Here is a 13,853-nt window from a genome sequence, read left to right as displayed (position 1 = left end):
AATGAAACAGAAATCCTTTAGCATGAAAATGTCTTTAATACTGATATTATTGTACAGTAAATTGATCTGTTCAAAGGCTTTAACAGAACAAAGTTAAACTTTTCAAGTGGATTATCATAATGACTAATACATCATTCTAGCATTATATCACTGTTTAAAGTATAAAGAATAATAAAGGCACTTTTGTGGAAATGAAGGCAAATACTTGTAGGAAATATTCCACCAAATTGAATATAAAAGATGGCATTTTCAAAAGTTTTACTATTTCTATCTCACAGGCATTACAGTACTTCATCTTCCAATTTACAGCAAGAAGTTTAATCCCAAATCATCCGTATAAAATCTCGATCAATATGTCTTCACCTCCAAATATTTCAAGGTTGGCTTCAACAGGTTTGTGCCACTTTTTATGTAAACAGATGCTAAATATAAGCACTCAAATAACATTTAATAGTATACAAGATATTAAGGCACAGCGGATGCTGGGAAATGTTTTTCTTCTCCTTAAAAAGGCTTCAAATTATTCTCAATGTCAATACATTTAATTTACTCCAAAATCATCTGAACAGAAGAGAAAGTGCCGTTCTCCGTTTTCCAATGGAGGAGTCGGGCAAAACAAGCAAAACAGCATTTAAATACGACTTCCATCTTTGTTATTTGAACACATTCTCTTGTTTAGTCTAAGATTTTCTGAATTGGATTTAGTGTTTACAGCTAACTGTTTCCTGAATTAAACACTTGGATATGTAACGCTATAAATGCAACCCTTTTTTAACACCAGCAAAGCTCCCGTTTGGCAGCTGTTTCCAGTCAATCCCTGTTGTGAAATCCCAAACAATCCCCATCAGCATTTAGAAAACGTCCCGCTTATTGGTCCAAGTGTTTCAGCTGGGGAGCCCTTTCTGTCGGGATGAGAATCAGGATTTGGAGTCCTCGATTCTGTAATGATAAACTGAAGGAAGGAGCTGAAGAGGAGTTTGACTATCACTGTTACAGGAAACAATGACAGACTAATGATGCTCAAACACAGGAAAGGACTTGTTACAGACGTGGAGTCTGGCCGTTTGCATCTGCCTGAGCTGTGGAGGACAACAGGGGACAAAACTGAGACTTCCCAGATTTTGTAGGAGCATGATTCTGCTAACAGGTTGTTCCGTTTGGACCTCAGCCCGTCCACTGTGTCCTCCTTCCCTGAGGAGACACCATGGACTCCTCTGGGAGGTCTGGAGTTCTGTTCATCGGCTCCTGGTACTAGCAGCACCTCCTGGTGGATGGAGTCGGCTGCCGGTTGAGTTTAAAGGAGTCGTTGCTATCCGCTTCGGGATTCTCCAGAGGTGGGATTTGTTTGCCTTAAAGGACATATGCATGTGTGTTAGACAGGAAGTGTTCTGGGAAAATGCTTGAAGAAATCTGCAGCAAAACCTTCCACGGCTTCTATTTTCACTTTCCCCAGTTCACGTTCTAACATTTTCCAGAGCTTGTAATGTCTGTTTCCAAACTTTCTGCACTTTAACAGAAACTGTGGCTAAAACAGGAACACACAAACTATTTATATTCCCTTAAAAAAAAAAGATTTTTGGCTGGAAAACAACCAAACTGTTTTTAAAGAAAAACTCCAAAGATAATTTTTTTTCAAATAAACTAATCATTCGTTACTTTTTTCCAAGCAGAAAATAACTCCTTTTAAAATCCCTACATCATTCTAAGGTTTGAAAGAAATTATTTTGTCATTTAAAGCTTGTTTATGATTATGTTCACACTTTAAAAATGCATTTCTAGGACTTCAGGGCTTTTTTGGAATCATTCCACATGTTTGCTGCAGCTGTTGATCACAGCAGGAGCTCAAAGCCACGTCGAATCACATGTCACTAAACCATCACAGTTCAGGGTTTTTATTGGATTTATAACTAGAACTGTGTTTCTGAAGGACACAGTAATAATTATGGACGGGATCAGTGCCTAAAAACGATCAACAGCAGCAGATTCTTTTTTTTTTTACCTCAAACATTTCACATTTCTTTCAAAAGTCACCATGTTGAGTACAACCAGTGAAGGTTCACATTAGTTTAGAAGAACTTAAAGTCCCACTGCGATCTGTGGTCAAAGTGGTCTTTTAATTATGATGATGCCGTGTTTAGCCAAAATCAAAAAACCGCTGTCACTTTGAGGCATAATTCCTGCAGGAGTTTATTCCAAATTCACCAGAGTTGTGGGCGGGACTGTTGGCACGGAAGTAATCCTACTCTGATATCGCATAATTCTTTTGTTTACACCCTCTCCCGCTAGCTCACAGCCCCTCTCACCCCCAACATAACATTAGTGGTGCAACAGAAGTGGGGAGTATTTTCGGAGCTGTCCAGCTGTACAGTTTGGATCCAGATTCCAGCTCAGACGAGGAAAACAACGACATTCATGGATCTGTTTGTCGGCAGTGGCTCAGGCGGTAGAGCAGGTCGGCGGCCGTTCGATCCCCGCTCCCCCCCCAGCCAGCTGTCGTTGTGCAGCAAATGTGTGTGAATGTCCCGGTAGGCGAACTCGGTCAGTCTGCCCCAGGGCAGCGGTGGCTACATCAATAGCTACCATCACCAAGTCTGAACGAGGACTGAATGAATAATGGACACACTGTAAGCACTTTGAGCACCAAGAAAAAGCACCGATAAATCAAATCCATTATTATTATTATTACTATTATTATTGTTTTTTGTCTGCGGGTGGATGCATCAGAATGGAGCGGAGCAGGGAGCCTTTGACCCGCTCATTTCAGTTGCCGCGTCCCAAACCTGAGCTTTTTCAAACGGCAGGTTTTCATCACCTCCTGATTCATGACGATTTAAAAAAAAATGCCTCAGCAATGCAAAATTCTTTCATCCATGTCCCCCACCATCAGAAAAATGCTACAAGAACATGTTAAAAACACCAAAACCGGATTTTCATTGGAGTGGGTGGAGCTTCATCGTGATTTCATGACACAGGGAACCGTGTGAAACGTCCAACAGCAGACAATCGAGGGGACAGTTGGATAATTCGGGACAATACCCGAGTGTTTAAAGGAAAGACAAACCCAGACAGTAAAGATAGAAACCCAAACCAGTGGAATCTAAAGCCTCCTGCACCTCTCTACAGTTGGGAACTTCTACTGGTGAATGTGTCTGAACAGAGCAGGAAGCTGCAGCATGTCGGAAATCTCTCAACATTCACTGCTCTCTCCTTTCAAATGTGGTGACAAAGTCCTAACCGGACGTTAGGAAAACCTCTCTAGGTTTGTTTTTACCCAGCTCTTTAGAGTGAAACAATCAGACAAGCTATAGCAGGAATGTAAAGAAATGCAATCCCACCCTTCTCCATACAGAGCAGGACTGCCAACATGCTCCTGTGTCAGACTGTAGGGTCTTATGAGGAATGAAAGGACATCTACTGACACCCACATACACCCCCCTCCCCACTTCCTGTTCTTCCAAACCATCAAATTACTTTCTCAGTGCGTACGTTGGTCTGTAGTGTTGAAATGTGAAGAATGTGCATCACTCAACAACAATAAAAAGATGATTGTCTTGATGATGGCCCCTGGTCTTTACTTGATTGTCTTGTTGATGGCCCCTGGTCTTTACTTGATTGTCTTGTTGATGGCCCCTGGTCTTTATTGGTCAAATCCCCCAAAAACTGTGTTTTTGGTGTTTTTAACATGACCTTGTAGCCTTTTTCTGAAGGAGGACAAATACAAACTAATTTAAGATTAAAACCGTGTTTCGGAGTATTTCTTTATTCAAATCGTGATGGATCAGGAGCGGATGAAAACCTGCCGTTTGAAAAAGCTCTCAGTTGTGACGCTGCAACAGCCATAGACGGGCTAAAGTCTTCCTGCTCCGCTCCATACTGACCATCCACCTACAGACAAACAGATCCATGAACGTCGTTGTTTTCCTCGTCTGAGCTGGAATCTGGATCAGAACTGTATGGATGGATTGCGCTGATGTCGCTGCCATTTCTGTTGCACCGCTAATGTTATATTGGGGCTGTAAGCTAGCAGAAGAGAGTGTAAACAAAGGATTTTTTTTTTTGTTTTGGCTAACAACTGCATAGTCACAATTATAGGACCACTGGGAAGACTTTTACAATAGACAAAACTATAGTTGGAGTGGGACTTTAACCAGATGGAGCTGGAGGACCTACTGATTTTCTGAAAGAGCTCCTCCACGTTGACGGCGTTTCTGGCGCTGGTCTCAATGAAAATGGCTGCGATGGATTCAGCAAACTCCTTTGCTTCCTTCATTGGTACTTCCCTGTAAAACAATGGTGACTCTGAACCTTAAAGCTCAGACACTAAGGAAGTGGACTCGCTCCAACATGTGCATACACTGCTCTGTAAAGGCCAGACATCAGAGAAAGGCGGTGAGCTCACCTGATGTCTCCTAAATCATTCTTGTTCCCCGCTATAGCTACAACGATGTCTTCTGGGCCGTGCTCCTTCAGCTCCTTCACCCACTTCTTCAGTGTCTGGAAAGAGTCCTGGACAAGAAGAAGGAAGGGCTTTTAGTCAATTATTGGCAGAGATTTTTAAGCCCTCGCATCAGCAATGGTTCCTGGGAAACGATGACATCATTGGGTCACAGAATTTCACAGAGATGGAGAATACCTGGGGTTTGTTCCTTTCTGAAAACTGCAGAAACTTTCAGTTCATGGTGTGAGTATCAGGAGCTGATTTCAGTTCCCCGTTTTTATTAAAATATGTGTCATACATGTTGAGTTTTTCCTCCCATGTTTTAAAAACTGCTGGAAGTTCCTTCTGCCTCACGTTTAACTTTAGGAAACCTGCTGAGGCTTGCAACTTTGAAGCAATTAATTTTATTCACATTTTAGAGCAAAGTAATGAATTTTGAAATTGGTAGGAAATGTCTGATCAGCCGTCAAAGCCTGATGAGAGCTGGAGGAATAGTTTTGATGCCCTGAAACACTGAATATTCATCTGGAGAAGAATTGTGTCTTTTTTCCCCACATCGGTGACCTCATCACAAGAAGTATACATTATTTTGTCATCGCGACATCAGCCTCAGGGATGTGTGTCTGGCAAAAGATGACGTAAACTTAAATGGCTGGTATTTTCAACCATAATTCAAAGTAATGAGCATTTCTCAATCGACAATTCAATTTGAAATTTGATCATGCAATTAAAAAATGCATTTTCAAATTTAGAATTTTAACTTGAAAATCAGTCGTACAATTTAAAAAAATAATATTTAAAATAAAAGCAAAATAAATTGCATTTTAAATTGTCATGGGCTTTTGGTGCCAATTTTCCAATTTACAATTTCATGTCTGATTTGGTCATGCATTTTAAAAACGCAGTTTGCAATTTGACTCTAAATGAAAATTCCTTTAGAGTCAAATTGAAATGCGAACAGTCACATCAGTCCTCAGGGCGGGGCCAACCATCCTTCCTAAATTTATTAAATCCAGACCAATTAAAAATATTAAGGACTCAACTAACCAATAGAAAGGTCAGAGGTTAGAGAAGAGAACGCACCATCTGCTAATGAATTAGTTTCTATGTTTATGGCTGAATTTGTTGCAGCTCATAAACTGTTATTTTTGGAGCACAACTTTAGGGCTGCTGTGTCCCTCAAGATAGTGATCCCCAAACCCCAGGCTGCGGACCGGTACCGGTCCGTGGGTCACGTCGTACCAGGTCGCAGACAGGAGATAAAAAAAATAATTAAATACATTTGAATTTTTTCTATTGTAAATTGCAAAATTTATTTTCCAAGTTCGTTCATTCATCTTCTTATCCGTTTTGTCCCTTTTGGGGTCACGGGGCTGCTGGGGCCTATCCCGGGCACTTGTGGGCGAAGACAGGCGACGTCCTGCAAAGGTCGCTAGTCTGTCGCTACAAATCACACTCACACCTAGGGGCAATTTAGAGTAACCAATGATTCTATGAAGCATGTTTTTGGACGGTTGGAGGTAGCTGGAGAAAACCCACGCATGCAGGGGGAGAACATGCAAACTCCACACAGAAAGGACCCCCATTGGTGTTCTGGTTCAGGTCCCCCAGACTTGAACCGGGGGCCTTCTTGCTGTGAGGTAAGAGCGTTACCACTGCTCCACCGTGCAGAGCATCCAATTGCATGAAAATGTAATTTTGAACTGAGAATTGCACATTACATTGAATCATGGGTGAGAAAACCGTCTATAAGTTCAAAGACGCGCTAAAACAATCTCACAGCAGCCTGAATTATCTCACGAATCAAATAGAGCCCTTTACATACCTGACCAATCAAATGGAGCCCTAGATCTCCGCCTCCTATGTAGACGAGGGTTCTTCATAGTTTAATTTAAGATATGTTAACTTTTATTTAACTAATACTGTAACAGGTGTTTTTTTTTGCCACTTGTTCACGTATTCCTACATTCATCCCAATCGCCCTCTGTGGATCTCATTCTGTTTTATCAGCTGATCTGAACAATCCAGACCTCATCACCACCACATGTTTACAGCTGGAATGGCGACACAAACAAGAACTTACCAGTTTAGTTATATCGTAGACGATGACCGCAGCAGCTGATCCTCTGTAGTACATCGGTGCTAAAGAATGAAACTTTGGAGAGAATCGTGAAATAGTTAGGCATAGCTTAAGTGTAGCTGGAACTCGGTAAAAATGTTTACAAAATAAAGAAAAGTTTGTTTGATTTTCTGTTGGTCATAATGTACGACAGAATTTTAGAGCCACCAAAAAAAAAAAGAGAGAAAAAAAGTCCAATTTCGAGATTTTCTTCTCGTAAATTTACGACTTAAAAGTCGTAACTAAAAAAATCTTTTTTTGTAAACTGGCCCGAAAACTCAGTTTTGATAATGAAGGGCTTTTTCCAGCTAAGAGATTTTTTTTTTTAACACCACCTACATTTGCGGTCTCCATTAGAGAATACTGAAAGTCATTTGTCACTTTGGAAAATTAAAACATCTGCTAAACGGCTACATATAAATTTCCATTTATTTTTAGGAACCCAAAAAGGGTCCTAAAAGGTCGTTCAAAAGTTAGTATTTATACCACGGTCCGGGTGAATACTCGACTCTGATTGGCTGCAGGGTCACCATTAAAAAGTGATAATGGACACCTAAAAAAGCCCTTCTGGTCACATAGCCTAAATGTTCTCTATTATTGGGATGGCCCAACAGGAACATGGAATGTAGGTGGACAGACGTTATTCCACAGTTGATGTCAACAGCAAAAGACTTCTGTCCTTCAAATGTCTCTCTAATGCAGTGTTTTTCAACCTTTTCTGATCCACGGCACACTTTAACCTTAAAAAAAATCCCGCGGCACACCAGCATCCAAAAATTTAAAAAAAAGAAGGAGAAACTCATAGTCTGTATTGATCTACAGCCCCTCCACAATCTCACATGCATTTTTGAGATAATTGTTGCAGAAAAAGCTGGAAACTGCAGCTGTTTTTTCTAAAAGATGCAATAAAAGTTAAGTTAGAAGATTTAAAAATAGTTTTAGGTGTGTTCGTTGGTTTCAAGACGTTTAACGACAGATCTCCTTGTGTGCTGTCACTCTCACAACCCAATGCATCATGGGAGATGTAGTGCATAAAACGGCCGGAGATCGGTTTTCGGAGCTTCATTGTTTTGTTCACTTGTTCCACAGTCTGATACCGGATTCTGTGGAAAGCTACACCGCTAAAGACGAGCTTTAGCTGGTATTTTTGTTAGAACTGAGCGACTTTACGAACTAAATCGGGACAAGGAAGTGAAGACTTTAACCACTTCTGATTGGTCAGACTGATGACATGTGATTAAGCCCCTCAAGAATGATTGGTGGAGACAGTTAAAGGGACGGGACTTTTCCGAAATACAGCCGATGGTGCAGCTGAATCGCGGGACGGTCATTCTTATCAAAATGTCTTTAATAAAATAAAATAAACGCAAAGAAAAAGTATTTTACGATCTTTTATATTCCTAACTCCTCAGTGTTTTATCAGGGCCTGTTTGGATGAACACAGAGCTGAAATCCTGGAGTTTGGAAATGTTTTTAGATCAGTTAATGAGGGCAATTTTCCACGGCACACTTGACCATCTCCCACGGCACACTAGTGTGCCGCGGCACACTGGTTGAAAAACACTGCTCTAATGGACACGACATTTACCATCAACAGCAGTGTTGACTTGCAGTTTAAAGTTTAAATACACCTTATTGACTGATCCAGAATAAATACGTGTTTATAAAAAATTCATCATTTATTATTAAAAGAAATTGTTTGATGATCTACATCTAATGTCCGGGGTCATGGTGGCTATTTCTTTAAAGTGATCTAGGAAACTACCGGTGGACTTTGTTTCTTTGGAACTAACTTTATCTTCATCGTCTGATCAAAAACAAGCGCCAGGAGGTGAACATTTTTCTGATATGATGCTTTATCTCCCGTAACATGATGTTTATATGAGCCATTGTCCTCTGCAGGTTAGGCCTCATGCGGTGGCAGAGACACAGGCCCAATCGCCGTTACCATGACAACGTGTCGCACCACATATGAAATAGTCCGCCTCTTGTGAAATCAAACGAAACAAAAAAAATTAAGGCACTAATATTTGATGTCATGTTTATTACTTTGGTAAGTGACCATGGCATAAGCGGAATAGCGCCCTTTGAGGAGTTCATGATCAGAAATGAATGGAAACAACCGTCCTCCCATTGACTTCGGACGGTTCAAGCTTCCGCGTCGTTCATTAAACTCTGATGATGGACACCTCTTCGGGCATTATCCCTTATGAAATAATGTAGTATGAAATATTTCAATCTGAACAGCATAAACAGTTTACAACAACACAAAGAGAGGCTGGATGGTCGCCCATCAGTGGTACAAACACACAGTCCAGGGACGGCCAACTACAGGCCTTGAGGGCCGGTGTGTCCGCATGAGTTCCAGATATCTAAGCTCCTACTCATGACTGATTACCTGGTTCAGGTGTGTCCAGCCAATTAGAACATGGAATGTTGGAAAACATCCAGGAACACGCCCCTCAAGGCCTGACGTTACCATCCCTGGTTGTCTAATTGAATGTTTTTGTTTCTAAATCCAATCCTGAAGGACTCTGTCCATGTCCTGCAGCTGGGCGTTGACTGCAGATGCCAACAAGAAGGTTCCCATTTCTGTGAAACTGTGAAGCACCATTTAAACTGAAGCCTCAAAAATAAAGATCAGCTCATTTTTAAGAAAGACTTTGGTTATTCTCATCCCACGGTCAACATGCAATTCCATCTGCAGCCATTTTAATGCACATGATCCGTGTAGATCACATGGTGACAGAGACGGACAGCCACAACACTCAGCTTTTGATGAGGAAGCAGAAAGTTTGGAGACTTCCTCAAAATCCAGGGATGTAGCTTTGAGTGAATACGGATGACGTAACCAAACGTACAGCTTGGTGCACATTACATAGAAACACTCTTACAGCCTCTGTAGGAATCGTGAGGGTTAAGCAAGCAGCTGCTAGTCGAAAGCCCTGCATCTGATCATCTGTCAGAGGTGACTCACACGAAAACTGCTTTGATTCATAAATGACACATTTGCATGTTTTCAAGGAAATGTTTCAATACTTTGGTTATTTTCATATTTGGGGCTTTTTCTTCTCTTTTGCACATCTAATAAAAAAAAATGCTTCATCAGGAAAAATCCTGCTGCTGTCAGCAAAAACAAACAAACATGCATCCTATTTTCCCGGCGCTGATGGCAAGTTCTGTAAACCAAACCAGAACTACCTGCAAGGAATGCTGCGTCCACAGAGCTAAAACGGTCACACATCTGCACACATCTGGAAGTTTCCAGCATGTAGAGAACAGGACACACCGAAGCTCCAGACCAGTGCTTCTCAATTATTTTTTGCCAGGCGGGGGGCCTAACCCTAACCCCTTGGAAAAAGAAAATGCTTCTCGCTCCACTACTGCCCCCCCCCCCCCCCCCCGGCATGGCATCGTGCGCCCCACTATTTGAGAAGACCTGCTCTAGACAGACGTTCTACTGACTTCATAGGATCTGGTGGATCGCCACGGCAACAGAGGTCATGCATTTACACATTTATACATTTTTGTTTTCATTGTCATGCTCGTCTTCCCGCCAGGCCTCAAATACAGTTGAATGATTTTAGAGGAAACATTGGTGCAGATTAAGTCCTTAGTTTAAAGTGTGTGTCATAACCTGACTGTAAAAAACTAAAAAAAGACTAAATATTTAACCCTGCAGAACCCAGGAGCAACTTGCTACTGGGCTTTTAAAGACAATTTGTTTTTTGGATGAACACTAAAAAAACAAGTGTCGTGTAAAGCGTATGAGTTTAGGCTTTGCAGGACGAGATTTTATTGTGGACTTTAAAAAAAAGAAAAAAAAACTTTAAAACTTTATAGTCTCTAAAGAAGACGGCATGATTCTGTCCAAAGTTAGTGCTTGCATGGATTTTCAGTGAGTCGGTGTTAAAACATGATTCTGCTGCGCCTGAAGTAATGATTTCCACAGGGAGGACCTGTAAAAGACTTTAAAACTACAAAAAAAAAAAAAATAAGAGGCAAAAACCACTAGTCTGCCACCAAACCAAACACTGCAAGACACGTGTGCAAAAAAAAAAAAAAAAAAAAGGGACCAAGTCAAGAAACATTTTTAGGACTTGAAACCCTTGTTGTCACACCACAAGTGTTGTAAAAACGGCATTGCAGGAAAGCCACAGTTGTGGTGCATTACTGTCACCCTGTTGTTGTGACTGAACTCAGCATCACATTCTCTGAAACCACAGTTACATGTGCTGCCGTCAGCTCATCACTTCTATCACAGGCCTTCAGACCATCATGACATGAAGCCTTTTGTCGGGAGAGTTTACTCTTCACATTCTACGCTAATGACACGCCAATTCATGAGCCTGATAGGATTATCATCCAGATTACAGACTGCTGATTTAATGTCTTATGTGTAGTGGTTTGTCCTACGGAAAAAACAAAAAAAGAGACACAAAAAAAGTCTTGTATATGTGGGTTTTCTCTGGTTTCCTCCCAAAGTCCAAATAAATGCTCCATAGGGTAATTGATGATTCTAAATTGCACCTATACGTTTGCATGTGTGTATGCTTGTGTGGTCCTTTGACAGACCGTCCAGGTTGGGCCCTGCCTTCACCCGGCAGTAGCAGGGACAGGCTCACGACTTGGAAAATTGTGAAAAGACTCGTAGTCTTGACTCCATAGCGCACTCAAAGCTCCTCTGAATCTACTTTACTGAAGTTCTGTCATCATGCTGGAAATGTGAGCATAGAAAAGAAATATTCATGAAAACCTCACTCAGCAGAGGACAAAAACTCACCCGTTCCTGACCAGCCGTGTCCCAGATCAGAAACTTGTGCAGCTCATTCCCACAGGGGACGGTTTTGGTCAGGAATGATGCTCTGTGGAGGATTCAGCGGATTACACAAGCATTCAAATATCCAGTATTTAAAGACCTACTCCAATGAAAAAGGACTTTTTGGTGTTTTAACATGTTTTTCTAATATTTTTCTAATGATGGAGGACAATCGTGCTGTTCTTAAGCCTTTCAGAGTAAACTGTAACCATTTATATGATGGTATATGATAGTATATTACCTTTAGCACACTAAAGAACACATTTTTTTCATTAAATGCGATTTATTTTCACACCTCATTTTTATACCGGAATTAGACGCCTCGATCTCTGAGGCTCCGCCTTTTGCTGCTTGTGGGTGTTATGACGTCATCACAGTGGCGGCCTCTGCGTTTCTCCCACGAAAACAACCGAACTTTTACAAAGATGGATGTAAATCTCGTGCATAGAAAGGGGAAGCATTCAGCTAATCACCACTAGCTCCACTGAAAAAGTGGGCGTGTCTGTTAGCCTGGAGGCGGGACTGGCAGCACAGACTCTTCCTGAAAGGGGCGGGAACTCAGAGAGCAGGTAGAGGAATACTCAGAAATGTCTAGACGAGTCAAAACACCACTTTGGGGTTGTGTTTTTTTATTTTGTGAGGAATTAACATTATAATACGCTTAAAACGTTGATTTTGCATGATATAAAACCCCCGTTTCTCTATCAGGAGACTGGACTCCAATCCCAGTGTCCTCTGCCAGGAGGATGGCACCCTCACCCCACCCTCACCCCCCTTTGCAGCCCAGCCCTCAATGACTCAAAGCCTGCATACAAACAAACACAAAAACAACATATATCGTTTATTTTACTCTATTAATCAGATGAGTAAAATATATTTGTGTAGTTGATTTCGCAATTAAGATCTAGTATGTAAGGTAGTTCACACTTAACACGCATCGGATTGTATTTTATTTTTAAAGGCTGGTTCTGGTAAAAATGTTCACATTTCCACTGTTTTTTTGTTGTTTTTTTCTTGAGCTGAATACAACCCTGACACAATTATGAATGAATAAATCCACAACCTTGAATAGACTTTTCCATCTGTCTAAGCCCCTCCTCCGCCTCTCTACCTGCTAAAGAAATACACAGCAGCAGGTTGACACGGCAGTTGGGCGCCCTAGCACAAATTTTGTTAACTTTATGGGGAAGTGGGCGGCTCTAGTCCAGGATAGAAAACTGTCAAAGTTTTTAGTGGGTTTTTTCTTGCGGGGGGCGCCCCCTACAAGATTGCGCCCTGGGCGACCGCCCATAGAAAAAACCACTGCCTCCTGGTTGTTGTTCTCCGTCTCTGTGTTGGTGTTTGGTGGACATTTCAGGACGCTTGTCCCGCACTTACCCGATGGTCGGGCTGATGTTGTGATCGAAGTGGTCCTGAACGAACCGGCATACGATGCTGGACTTCCCGACTCCAGTGTCCTGGAACCAAAAAGGGGTACGCGTCAGTCCCGCATGAGTCACGCATCCTTCACCCCATCTCATCGGGACAGGAGCAGCATGCGGTGTGTTCAGGAGGTCGTTTACAGCGGTCGTGTGTGTGGGGACATAGTGACAGTTCGGTTAACTTAGTCCTCATCTGCGTGACGGGAGCCTGGAAGGGCCACGAAGCTCGAAAAAGTTCAGAGTTCATCGTTTTAGTTTATGAAAAACACAATGGCGGCGCTTTTTAAATAAAAGATCACAAAGTATACTGGATCAAACCAACGCAGAAAAAGACAGCACGGGGGGGGGGGGGGTTCTTCTCCCCTATTTTCTGCTAACGCAGCAGAAAAATCTCTAACGTCTGCGGTCAGCGATGAAACAAGCTTTTAAAACGTCTTAAATAAAGTTGAAAGGTAGGACGAAATATTTTTGTTTAAAACCTGCGATGCGAAGCTCTACATGAACCCCCCCCCCCCCCCCCCCCCAAATCTGTTTTCCTCAGAAACATTTGAAGTATTTCTGTTTTCAAACACGACAGGCAAGGAGAAGTGAGGGGAAAGTCCATTTAAACATTTACTTAAGTGACAAAAGGGGCATTTAATGTTTGGAGTTGAAGTTGCAGCCAACTAAAGAGGAATTTTCTCCGGAGTGCATCATCAAAGAAAAACTCACCCCTAAAAGACAAACTTTGAGCTCCCGGATGGCCATGGCGGGTCCTGGAACTAAGCGGTTAGATCATCGTTGAAATGCGCGGATTCAGTGTCTTCGCTCCTCCATGCTGCCGAAATCTCCTTTTCTCAGATTAAAAAAAACGACCAAGCCCTGACACAGCCTGGCCATCCTCCGGAGAAGCCCGTTTGATGGAAAAAAAAGAGAAAAAAAAGCAACAAATGGGAAACTTCCGGCGGCGTCTTTCAAAGTAAAAGCTTTTTATGACGTCGGTCATCTGTACACTTGGAGGTTTTCAATCAATACTGCAAATGTCATCAAGTTTTTATTTAAATCTAAGCCGAGTTT

General features: G+C 41.8%; 1 protein-coding gene across 1 annotated transcript; it reads right to left on the bottom strand.

The window, feature by feature from the left end:
- Positions 1–16: 16 nt before the first annotated feature.
- Positions 17–13,806, bottom strand: rab31 (RAB31, member RAS oncogene family). The gene is made up of 7 exons (XM_004078617.5): positions 13,509–13,806; positions 12,754–12,833; positions 11,341–11,422; positions 6,522–6,593; positions 4,400–4,506; positions 4,171–4,280; positions 17–1,349 (listed from the first exon to the last, which is right to left on the bottom strand). The coding sequence occupies exons 1-7, from the start codon at positions 13,542–13,544 to the stop codon at positions 1,252–1,254; spliced, it is 585 nt and encodes a 194-aa protein (XP_004078665.1). The 5' UTR covers positions 13,545–13,806; the 3' UTR covers positions 17–1,251.
- Positions 13,807–13,853: the final 47 nt, after the last annotated feature.

The sequence above is a fragment of the Oryzias latipes genome, chromosome 17 (assembly GCF_053564925.1).
Source record: "Oryzias latipes strain Hd-rR chromosome 17, Olatipes_Hd-rR_3.1".
NCBI lineage: Eukaryota > Metazoa > Chordata > Actinopteri > Beloniformes > Adrianichthyidae > Oryzias > Oryzias latipes.
This window is presented reverse-complemented; position numbering and strand designations above follow the sequence as displayed.

Bases quoted from the DNA above. Each gene is read 5' to 3' on its own strand.
- rab31 (XM_004078617.5), bottom strand. From the start codon at position 13,544: ATGGCCATCCGGGAGCTCAAAGTTTGTCTTTTAGGG. The intron at 11,423-12,753 runs GTAAGTGCGGGA...AATCCTCCACAG, and splicing joins AACATCAGCCCGACCATCGG to AGCATCATTCCTGACCAAAA. The intron at 1,350-4,170 runs GTAGGTCCTCCA...ATGTCCTTTAAG, and splicing joins GGAGCTCTTTCAGAAAATCA to GCAAACAAATCCCACCTCTG.